This window comes from Salmo trutta, chromosome 9 (assembly GCF_901001165.1).
Source record: "Salmo trutta chromosome 9, fSalTru1.1, whole genome shotgun sequence".
Taxonomy (NCBI): domain Eukaryota; kingdom Metazoa; phylum Chordata; class Actinopteri; order Salmoniformes; family Salmonidae; genus Salmo; species Salmo trutta.
This window is the reverse complement of record NC_042965.1, coordinates 22,839,176-22,851,729: the sequence shown is the minus strand read 5'-3', so window position 1 is coordinate 22,851,729 and position 12,554 is coordinate 22,839,176. Positions and strand designations below refer to the sequence as shown.

Here is a 12,554-nt window from a genome sequence, read left to right as displayed (position 1 = left end):
GACTAGGCTACCTGTATTTGACATTGTGTTGTTATTTCGCTTAACACTAGATGGTTTAATTTTATTTTTGGCAGTGAAACAAGACTACACATGCGGGGGAAAAAAACCTCACCCAAATGTATAGCCCCGTTGGAAAATACAAATGTACTGTTTGAAAATGTGAATCACATTTTATTTGGCGTACCCCCGACGGTATTGCGTGTACCCCTTGGGAATACCTGCTATAGAGGATCTGAGAATTCAGCCTGGTCTTATAGACTAGACATAACATATTAAATGTGAATCCGGTACACTCAAATTAGTATGATATATGCTACGTTTGGTATGGTTACATAGGACAGACGGTTACTTAAGGCAAACATCTAGCAAACCAAATGTTGCGAGCTCGAATCTCATCATAGACATCTTTAGCAAATTAGCAACTTTTCAACTACTTACTACTTGATCAGCTACTTTGGATGTTAGCTAACCCTTCCCCTAATGCAAACGTCTAGCAAACTAAAGGTTGCTAGTTCAAATTTCATCACGGACAACTTTTGCATTTTAGCTAATTAGCTACTTTGCAACTACTTAGCATGTTAGCTAACCCTTCCCCTAATGCAAACGTCTACCAACCCAAAGGTTGCGAATTCGAATCTCATCACAGACAACTTTAGCATTTTAGCTAATTAGCAACTTTTATACTACTTACTTATTTTTGCTACTTTGCAACTACTTAGAATGTTAGCTAACCCTTTTAGCTAACCCTAACCCTAACTCTATCCTTAACCATTTAACCTAACTCCTAAACTTAACCATAACCTCTAGCCAAGCTAACGTTAGCCACCTAGCTAAAATTCATAACATATCATATGTTTTGTGAATTCTTAACATATTGTACATTTTGCAATTTCATAACATATAATAGAAATTGTAATTCGTAACATATCATACGAAATGGGTGATGGACATCCACAAATTAATACATACCATACGAAACGTAACATATCATACAAAATGGAGTATCTCAGATTTACATACAGAATAATACAATATGCTCTGAGACCAGGATGGAGAAAATAATTGGAGACTCCTGTGTTGATATTCAGGTTGAACAATACATGGAAAACACATTTCATACAACCGCTGTGAACTCATTGGGAGTTGGAATTGTTCATGTATTTGTAAAAACACAAGCATTGTTCTGTTCAATCTACCTGTTTAATTTGTTTCTCTGAAGAAGCTGACTAAGCGATGATCTTGTATTGTATTGGACCATGTTTGTGGTTATTTATGTAAATATTTGGTGTAAACCACAGAAAGAGAAGCTGCTTGTTAAAAGGAAATGAGTATGACAAGCAGAAAAAGTACTGTCCCCTACTAAACTGCATTTGTGATTCTGCAGCAGGCTGTTTCTGTTGTGTGTGTGGTGAGTGCCTTTTTCTGATTAAATCCAATGTTTTGAGGGATGTAATGTCAATTGATATACACTTATTAGGCTTTATGTTAACTTGGTTACAATATTGTTTATGTTTCATGCATTTTGTATTTATTTATCTAATTAAAAGTCATAAATACCTGTAGTTGTGACAGAAACAAATTGTGTCTAACCATCTTTGTGTTGGACACACCAAAGTAAAAATAAATAAATAATCAAATCTAATAACTAAAAAGTTATTTTCAAAACATGAACAAACATTTAAAAAGTATTATTTCAAGCTGTGTGAATCCAGGGTGAACAGTTTATTTGAAAAGTGAGTGTAATTACATTAGTTTATCAAGAGTTACAAAACAAGATTCAGAATATATTCACCTGCAGCCTCTGTAATATCCAAAGGGCCAAAGTCAGTGTTAGGTATTAGATGCTGTGCCTGACCAGGTTTAGGAGGAGGCTGCAATTCAAGTTGAGGTTCATTTTCACTTCATTCAAATTTTGAAATTGCATGTCAATTTCAGTTCCTGAATTTAAATAAATTAATAAGGAACCCTTAAAATAGGTCATTATAAAAGCATAGCTTAAAACCAAGTGCAGATAACTTGTACCTTCAAGCAAATCATGCATTTGTGTCAATAAGAGATTTTCATGACGTAGTGTGCCATTTAATGGCATTGTCACGGTCGTCGTATGTAATGGATCAAGGCGCAGCGGGTTGAGTGCTCATTTTAACGTTTATTAGACCACTAACAAAAACAAAACAAGAAAACGCTCAGTATCGCAGGCCACACACACACACACACACACACACACACACACACACACACACACACACACACACACACACACACACACACACACACACACACACACACACACACACACACACACACACACACACACACACACACACACACACACACACAGCTATGCAAAAACAACTTCCCACAAGGGACATGTGAAAACAGGGCTACCTAAGTATGACTCCCAATCAGCAACAACGATGTACAGCTGTTCCTGAGAGCCATACAAGGCCAACACAAAGAAATACACAACATAGACAGATCATAGAAATACAAACATAGAACATAACCAAAAACCCCGGAATACTCTAAACAAACACCCCTCTACATAAACACATATCCCAACAAACCCCGAACCACATAAAACAAACACCCCCCCTGCCATGTCCTGACCAAACTACATTAACAAATAACCCCTTTGCTGGTCAGGACGTGACAGGCATTGTGTTTTTTGATTTGTTTTACCCCACGGACATAAAATGGTATGAATATATTACAATGCAACTAATATTTTATCACTTAGTTAACTTAAGAAAATGTTCTGAGTTGACACAGCTAAAGCTTTTCAATAACATTCAAAATACTGACATTTCAATCCTCAAATCTTAAATTAATGTATTGAATGAAATGATATTCAAAGGTCCTACTGTTTGTTTTCTCTGAGGAAGCTGATTTTTATACTTGTGTTTGGACAGAACGAGAGAGCCATGGCAGCAGGGACATTAGACACAATTACAACGTATGATAATGATGATTATGATGATAGCAACAACCCCCCAACTCAGTCCTCATTTGGCCAACCACTGGATCCATCAGCCAGTTCACAAGGAGGCTGGGTCATACTCCTTGTGGTCAATGTTGTCATCTTACTGCTGGGGGTTTGTGGGAATGGGGTGGTCATCTGGATAGCTGGTCTCAAGATGAAAAAGACAGTCAACACCACCTGGTACCTCAGCCTGGCCATCTCCGACTTCATATTCTGTGCCTGTCTCCCCTTCAACATAATCTACATGGTAACAAAGGAGTGGATCTTAGGGCACTTCATGTGCAAGTTCACCTCTTTTGTGATGTTCCTCAATATGTTCAGTAGCATCTTCCTCCTGGTCGTCATCAGTGTTGACCGTTATCTACTTGTCGTATTCCCAGTTTGGGCCCAGAACCAGCGAACCGTGAGGAAGGCCTCTGCAGTTGTGGTTCTTGCCTGGGCCGTCTCTGTTGCACTGAGCATTCCCTCCACAGTGTTTCGTCAGGTAACCACAGACACAAAGTGCTTGAATTATTACCCACACCCAAACAGTCACATAACTGTAGCTGTCAGTCGATTTATCAGTGGCTTTGTGCTCCCGCTCCTCATCATCATCTTCTGCTACTCTATCCTCATCCTGCGACTGAGGACCAACAGGATGACCAGGTCCTCCAAACCCTTCAGAGTCCTGACTGCATTGATAGCCATATTTTTCATCAGCTGGCTTCCATACCATGTCTTCATCCTTCTGGAACTTAAAGCCCGCGATCAAACTTCTCTAACTGTTATTCATGAAGGGATAAATATATCTGCGACTCTGGCTAGTGCAAACAGTTGCCTGAACCCATTTCTGTATGCATTCATGGGCAAAGACTTCAAGCAGAAATGCTGTAACTCTTTCCTTTCTAAGATTGAAAATGCTTTTGATGAGGAGGAACGCTCTTCAAGGAGTAGAGGGACCTCTTTCTCCCAGGCTGATTCAAAAGTTTATACAAATGTCTGATTGCCTTTCAACAAATATTGTAAAACAGGGCAGACTTATGCCCCTTTTAAGTATATTTTATATATTGCCAATACAATAACCCATTAAGTTCACATATTAAGGTCCATAGTTGTAACAATATAAGATTTGCTCTGTCTTAGCCAACTGTAATGCAAACTATGCAAATGTTTTAACCCTGAGGAAATAACTAATTTAAAGTGGTTTCCTGTAACACCCACACAGTTGTTGTAACGGTATTGTTCAAATGTAGTTGAATGTAATTTTCACCACCACTCAAGTAACATGAGCAACAATATTGTACTGTATGTTGTCTGCATTTCCTGCCATGCATCACCAATCTTTTAGTTGACAGGTTTTTGTGTAATCAGATTTGTACCATGAAATGTAATTCAGCCCATCGTGCCAACATTCATCTGTCAGCTCATCTGCTGTGACACTGAAAGGTCAAGTGTAATTACATATCCTATAGAGGAGCTGAGAATCTAATTGAAGAGCCCTGTGTTTATACTTCACAAAACCGCTGTTGGTCAACAATTATTTTGGATGAACGTGAAGCCTTTGGAACTTCATACTGTACTAATATCTCTTACAAATTGTGAAATAGCTTTTTTCACATGTTAAGCTGAAACTTTCTCATGTGAATCCATATGTTCACATGTATTAAATTTAGAGTTTACAAGTTAACACCACCTTTCACATGTGAGGAGAATAACGTGTTTTCACATGTGAGGAGAATAACGTGTTGCAAGTTTACATGTAAAAAACATTCACATTTGCAATTTCACATGTAAGAATCATTCACATTGTGTAATTGCAAGGTCACGTATGGGGGTGAAATAGTGTTATTCTCCTCCCATGTGAAAAAGTGGTGTTAACATGTTGCAGTAGCAATTGTTCCACATGGGGAATTGCAAATTATGTAATGCCATTCTGTAAAAAAGTAATAATTAAAGTGTGTAAAAAATAATTATGGCGCCATCCACTTCATTTTTATTGTATTCCTCCGTGGTGTTGCATTGATATACATGTATATTTAGTGCTACCACGAGGAGGAGGCATTCGGAGTGTTTCTACTGCAGGCGCACGCTCTCTTCATACGTTGGTCTGTGGCCGTTGGAAGTAGCCCGGTGAAAAGAACCGAGAAGCTAGTTAGCTCGCTGTGTCTCCTTATTTTTAATATCCTGTGTTCCGGTTTGTATGCATGGTTCCGTTTTCAAAATCTAGAGAGAAAATGTTTAACTGAACTGTAATGAGTTTTTGGGTCATTTTGATATATAATTTAATTGTTTTGACCAAGTGAAAAACAAGTCAGATTTTTTCCATGAACATGAGTGTAGCGAAGCTAAGTAACTAGCTAGCTAAATCACTTTTGTATGCAAGTCAATGGTAACATGTTGGCATCTCAGATGATTTAATAAAAAATATTTGATACTTTTCGGATCTCTTAAATGGTAAAAATGTTTACAAAGAAGGGCTCATATTGAGTGTATTTGCATGTGTACATATGAACCACGCTAATTATATGTATTTTAGAATGTAATTTTTATTAAATCTATATCTAATAGCCGCATGCTAATTTCTAACTGCTAGCTTGCTAGCTAGCTTAGTGCTAGGTGCTAGCTAGCCTGCCATTTCATCCCAGCTAGCTAGTTTTAGCTTCCATTATTGTTAGTTGTCCATTTGGATTTTGTTAATTTTTATGCCGGTGTATTAAATGTATTTTAATGTATTTGAAAACTTGTGAATGTGTTTGCTATTAGAATGAATGTCAACAGATGCTTTTCTACAAAGAGAGGATTTTGAATTTGAAGAGTCAATTTTTTGAGATTGAGAGGAATTTGTAATAAATATACATTGGAAGAGAACCCCAGTGAAAATAAGCTTACTCCGTGTCTCCTTATTTATCGTGTTTAACATGTTAAAATTCACATTAAAATAGTCCCGCGATGAGGTATGCCCACCTGTGACTTCAGAATCAGTATTGACCCTCTTGGTCTAAAGGTCAAGACGTTGGTTTTAATCCCGGCAGTTACAAAAACTCACATGTGAAATATATAATATCACGTGACATTTTGGGAAACCACATCTGAGTTATGTGAAAAATGTACATGTGAAATCCATGTGAAACTTTACACGTATCCAAAAACCATGTGTCTGACTAAAAAAAAACTATGAAATAACACATATGGAATCAAGTAGTAACCAAAAAAAGAGTTAAACAAATCTATATTTTATATTTGTGATTATTCAAAGTAGCCACCCTTTGCCTTGATGACAGCTTTGCACACACTTGGCATTCTCTCAACCAGCTTCACCTGGAATGCTTTCCCAACAGTCTTGAAGGAGTTCCAACATATGCTGAGCACTTGTTGGCTGCTTTTCCTTAACTCTGCAGTCTGACTCATCCCAAACCATCTCAATTTGGTTGAGGTCGGGGGATTATGTAGGCCAGGTCATCTATGCAGCACTCCATCACTCTCCTTCTTGGTCAAATAGCCCTTACACAGCCTGGAGGTGTGTAAGGACCATTGTCCTGTTGAAAAACAAATGATAGTCCCACTAAGACAAACCCGATGGCGTATCGCTGCAGAATGCTGTGGTAGCCATGCAGGTTAAGTGTGCCTTGAATTCTAAATGAATCACAGACAGTGATTTATTTGGGCTGCAATTTCTGAGGCTCCTATGGCGATCCTCATGAGAGCCAGTTTCATCATAGTTTCATCATAGCGCTTGATGGTTTTTGCGACTGCACTTGAAGAAACATTCAAAGTTCTTGACATTTTTTTGTATTGACTGACCTTCATGTCTTGAAGAAATGATGGGCTGTTGTTTCTCTTTTCTTATTTGAGCAGTTCTTATGGACTTGGTCTTTTACCAAATAGTGCTATCTTCTGTATACCCCACCTACCAAGTCACAACACAACTGATTTGCTCAAACGCATTAAGACGAAAATAAATTCCACAAATTAACTTTTATGAAGGCACACTTGTTAATTGAAATGCATTTCAGGTGAGTACCTCATGAAGATGGTTGAGAGAACGCCAAGAGTGTGCAAATATAAAATATATTTTGATTTGTTTAAAACTTTTTTGGTTACTACATGATTCCATATTTGTTATTTTATAGTTTTGATGTCTTCACTATTACTCTACAATGTAGAAAATAGTAAAAATAAAGAAAAACCCTTGAATGAGTAGGTGTTCAATTGTTTTTGACCGGTAGTGTATATACTGCATACACTGAACAAAAATATAAATGCAACATGCAAAGTGTTGGTGTCATGAGCTGAAATAAAAGATCCCCAAAATGTTACATGTGTACAAAAATCTTATTTATCTGAAGTGTTGTGTACACATTTGTTTACATCCCTGTTAGTGAGCATTTCTCCTTTGCCAAGATGATCCATCCACCTGACAGGTGTGGCATATCATTAGCTGATTAAACAGCATGATCATTACACAGGTGCACCTTGTGCTGGAGACAACAAAATGCTACTCTAAAATGTGCAGGTTTGTCACCCAAAACAATGCCACAGATGTCTAAAGTTTTGAGGGAGCGTGCAATTGGCATGGAGACTGCAGGAATGTCCACAAGAGCTGTTGCCAGAGACTTTAATGTTAATTTCTTTACCATACGCCACCTCCAATGTCGTTTTAGAGAATTTAGTAGTACGTACAACCGGCCTCACAACTGCAGACCATGTGTATGGCGTTGTGTGGGCGAGCAGTTTGATGTCAATGTTGTGAACAGTGCCCCATGGTGGTGGTGGGGTTATGGGTTGTTTAGGCATAAACTACGGAAACGAACACAATTGCATTTTATCGATGGCAATTTGATACCATGACGAGATCCTGAGACCCATTGTGAGTCCCATTTTTTTTTTATAAGATATCTGTCACCAACAGATGCATATCTGTATCCCAGTCATGTGAAATCCATAGATTCGGACCTAATGAATTTATTTAAATTGACTGATTTCCTTATATGCACTATAACTCAGTAAAATCGTTTGAAATTGTAGCATTTTGAGTTTATATTTTTTTCATTGTACATATACAAAGTATTCAGAACCCTTGACTTTTTCCACATTTTGTTAGCTTAAAGCCCTATTCTAAAATTGCTTAAATAAAAAAATCAACAATCTACACACAATACCCGATAATAACAAAGCGAAAACAGATTGACATTTTTGCAAATATATATATATATATATATATATATATATATATATATATATATATATATATATATATATATATATAACTAAATAAATATTTACATAAGTATTCAGACCCTTTTGCTATGAGACTCAAAATTGAGCTCAGGTGCATCCTGTTTCCATTGATTATCCTTGATGTTTCTACAACTTGGAGTCCACCTGTGGTAAATTCAATTGATTGGACATGATTTGAAAAGGCACACACCTGTCTATATAAGGTCCCACAGTTGACAGTGCATGTCAGAGCAAAGAACAAGCCATGAGGTCGAAGGAATTGTCCATAGAGCTCCGAGACGGGATTGTGTCGAGGCACAGATCTGGGGAAGGATACCAAAAAATGTCTGCAGCATTAAAGATCACCAAGAACACAGTGGCCTCCATCACTCTTAAACGGAAGAAGTTTGGAACCACCAAGACTCTTCCTAGAGCTGGCCGCCCAGCCAAACTGAGCAATCAGGGGAGAAGGGCCTTGGTCAGGGAGGTGACCAAGAACCTGATGGTCACTCTGACAGAGCTCTAGAGTTCCTCTGTGGAGATGGGAGAACCTTCCAGAAGGACAACCATATCTGCAGCACTCCACCAATCAGGCCTTTATGGTAGAGTGGCCAGACAGAAGCCTCTCCTCAGTAAAAGGCACATGACCGCCCGCTTGGAGTTTGCCATAAGGCACCTGAAGACTGTCAGACAGTGAGAAACAAGTTTCTCTGGTCTGACGAAACCAAGATTGAACTCTTTGACCTGAATTCCAAGCATCACGTCTAGAGGAAACCTGGCACCATTCCTAAGGTGAAGCATGGGGGTGGCAGCATCATGCTGTGGGGATGTTTTTCAGCGGCAGGGACTGGGAGACTAGTCAGGATCAAGGCAAAAATGAACAGAGCAAAGTACAGAGATACTTGATGAAAACCTGCTCCAGAGCACTCAGAACCTCAGACTGGGGCGAAGGTTCACCTTCCAACAGGACAACGACCCTAAGCACACAGCCAGAATAACGACCCTAAGCACACAGCCAAGACAACGCAGGAGTGGCTTCGGGACAAGTTTCTGAATGTCCTTGAGTGGCCCACCCAGAGCATGGACTTGAACTTGATCAAACATCTCTGGATAGACCTGAAAATAGCTGTGCAGCAACGCTCCCCATCCAACCTGACAGAGCTTGAGAGGATCTGCACAGAACATTGGGAGAAACTCCCCAAATAGAGGTGTGTCAAGCTTGTAGCGTCATACCCAAGAAGACTTGATTCTGTATTCGCTGCCAAAGGTTCTTCAACAAAGTTCTGAGTAAAGGTTCTGAATACTCATGTAAAGGTTATCAGTTTTTTATTTGTAATAAGTTCGCAAACATTTCTTAAAACCTGTTTTGTTTGTCATTATGGGGTATTGTGTGCAGATTTGATGAGGAGAAAAAAACGATTGAATTACATTTAGAATAAGGCTGTAACGTAACAAAATGTGGAAAAAGTCTACGGGTCTGAATACTTTCCCGAAGGCACTGTATTCCTCACGTGACATTTTTCACGTGATTTGTTCACAGGTGTTCACACGTGTCCGAAAACCAATTTTTTACGTTTCTTTTTGTAAGGGTAGTCAAATGTGCAGAATGGGAATTAAATACATACTAAGCAACAACTTTGGTGAGTGATTCATAAAACTGGGAATGATGAATGTATATGTGTTGTTGATCTCAGTACTTTGAAACTGTATGTATGTATGCATGTATGTACAGTGAGGGAAAAAAGTATTTGATCCCCTGCTGATTTTGTACGTTTGCCCACTGACAAAGAAATGATCAGTCTATAATTTTAATGGTAGGTTTATTTGAACAGTGAGAGACAGAATAACAACAAAAAAATCCAGAAAAACCCATGTCAAAAATGTTATAAATGATTTGCATTTTAATGAGGGAAATAAGTATTTGACCCCCTCTCAATCAGAAAGATTTCTGGCTCCCAGGTGTCTTTTATACAGGTAATGAGCTGAGATTAGGAGCACACTCTTAAAGGGAGTGCTCCTAATCTCAGCTTGTTACCTGTATAAAAGACACCTGTCTACAGAAGCAATCAATCAGATTCCAAACTCTCCACCATGGCCAAGACCAAAGAGCTCTCCAAGGATGTCAGGGACAAGATTGTAGACCTACACAAGGCTGGAATGGGCTACAAGACCATCGCCAAGCAGCTTGGTGAGAAGGTGACAACAGTTGGTGTGATTATTCGCAAATGGAAGGAACACAAAATAACTGTCAATCTCCCTCGGCCTGGGGCTCCATGCAAGATCTCACCTCGTGGAGTTGCAATGATCATGAGAACGGTGAGGAATCAGCCCAGAACTACACGGGAGGATCTTGTCAATGATCTCAAGGCAGCTGGGACCATAGTCACCAAGAAAACAATTGGTAACACACTACGCCGTCAAGGACTGAAATCCTGCAGCGCCCGCAAGGTCCCACTGCTCAAGAAAGCACATATACATGCCCGTCTGAAGTTTGCCAATGAACATTTGAATGATTCAGATGACAACTGGGTGAAAGTGTTGTGATCAGATGAGACCAAAATGGAGCTCTTTGGCATCAACTCAACTCGCCGTGTTTGGAGGAGGAGGAATGCTGCCTATGACCCCAAGAACACCGTCCCCACCGTCAAACATGGGAGGTGGAAACATTATGCTTTGGGGGTGTTTTTCTGCTAAGGGGACAGAACAACTTCACCGCATCAACGGGACAATGGACGGGGCCATGTACCGTCAAATCTTGGGTGAGAACCTCCTTACCTCAGCCAGGGCATTGAAAATGGGTCGTGGATGGGTATTCCAGCATGACAATGACCCAAAAAACACGGCCAAGGCAACAAAGGAGTGGCTCAAGAAGAAGCACATTAAGGTCCTGGAGTGGCCAAGCCAGTCTCCAGACCTTAATCCCATAGAAAATCTGTGGAGGGAGCTGAAGGTTCGAGTTGCCAAACGTCAGCCTCGAAACCTTAATGACTTGGAGAAGATCTGCAAAGAGGAGTGTGACAAAATCCCTCCTGAGATGTGTACCAACCTGGTGGCCAACTACAAGAAACGTCTGACCTCTGTGAATGCCAACAAGGGTTTTGCCACCAAGTACTAAGTCATGTTTTGCAGAGGGCTCAAATACTTACTTCCCCTCATTAAAATGCAAATCATTTTATAACATTTTCGACATGCGTTTTTCTGGATTTTTTTGTTGTTATTCTGTCTCTCACTGTTCAAATAAACCTACCATTAAAATTATAGACTGATCATTTCTTTGTCAGTGGGCAAACGTACAGAATCAGCAGGGGATCAAATACTTTTTTCCCTCACTGTAACTGATTAGAACAAACATCAGTCATCCTTCATCAGAGTATTAATACACATTTAATACCAGGAATATCCTGGGCATATATTCAGGTCAATGTTACACAATATCATGTGTTATTCATTGATCAAGAAAGCGGGGGGGGGGTTGGGTTAATCTTTGTCCTTGTCGAGTTTGTACTTTTACTGTCATATTCTATCTTTTTTCAGATGTTTATTTGGAATCACTGTCCATTACTTCCATTGTATTACCTTATTTTTTGGGGGGTATAATCACATTACATTAATTCCATACAAAACACATTCAAATGTGACACCCCCTTTCAGATAGTGCCAGCCTGTTAATGAAAGTCTGTAACGAGTGTCGTAAGGATCAGACCAAAACGCAGCGGTAACGTGTATACTCATCTTCTTTTTAATGTGAAGAAGGAAAAAACAAACAAATCACGTATACAAAACAAACGAACGACACTAACAGTCCTATCAGGTGCTCAGACACTAAACAGGAGACAACTACCCACAAAATCCCACAGAAAAACACCTCTTAAATAGGACCTTCAATTAGAAGCAACTAGGAGCAGCTGCTTCCAATTGAAGGTCAACCCCATTAATTAAACATAGAACTAGACATACTAGATAAACATAGAAATATACTAACATAGAACATAGCCCAACAAACCCCGAAACACTCTAAACAAACACCCCTCTTACATAATAACATAACCCAACAAACCCCGAACCACATAAAACAAACACCCCCTGCCACGTTCTGACCAAACTACAATAACAAATAACCCCTTTACTGGTCAGAACGTGACAGTACCCCCCCCCCCCAAAGGTGCAGACCCCGGAGGCACCTTAAACAAAACACAAAAATAAACCCAAAACAAAAATAATCCCAAACTAAAGGGAGACAAGGGAGGGTGGCCACCGTCACCGACGGTTCTTGTGCTACACCCCCCCCCTCCCCAACCCACCTACTATGGAGGTGGATCAGGCTCCGGCCTTACTCCCCAACCTAACCTGTCTAACCCCACTAAATACTTATTAA

At 39.5% G+C, this 12,554-nt stretch overlaps 1 protein-coding gene across 1 annotated transcript; it reads left to right on the top strand.

Moving 5' to 3' along the window:
• Positions 1-1,375: 1,375 nt before the first annotated feature.
• On the top strand, positions 1,376-5,848 carry LOC115200207 (C3a anaphylatoxin chemotactic receptor). Its single transcript, XM_029763070.1, has 2 exons — positions 1,376-1,408; positions 2,913-5,848. Exon 2 carries the CDS (start codon positions 2,925-2,927, stop codon positions 3,963-3,965), a length of 1,041 nt encoding a protein of 346 aa, XP_029618930.1. The 5' UTR covers positions 1,376-1,408; positions 2,913-2,924; the 3' UTR covers positions 3,966-5,848.
• The last annotated feature ends 6,706 nt before the right edge of the window (positions 5,849-12,554 follow it).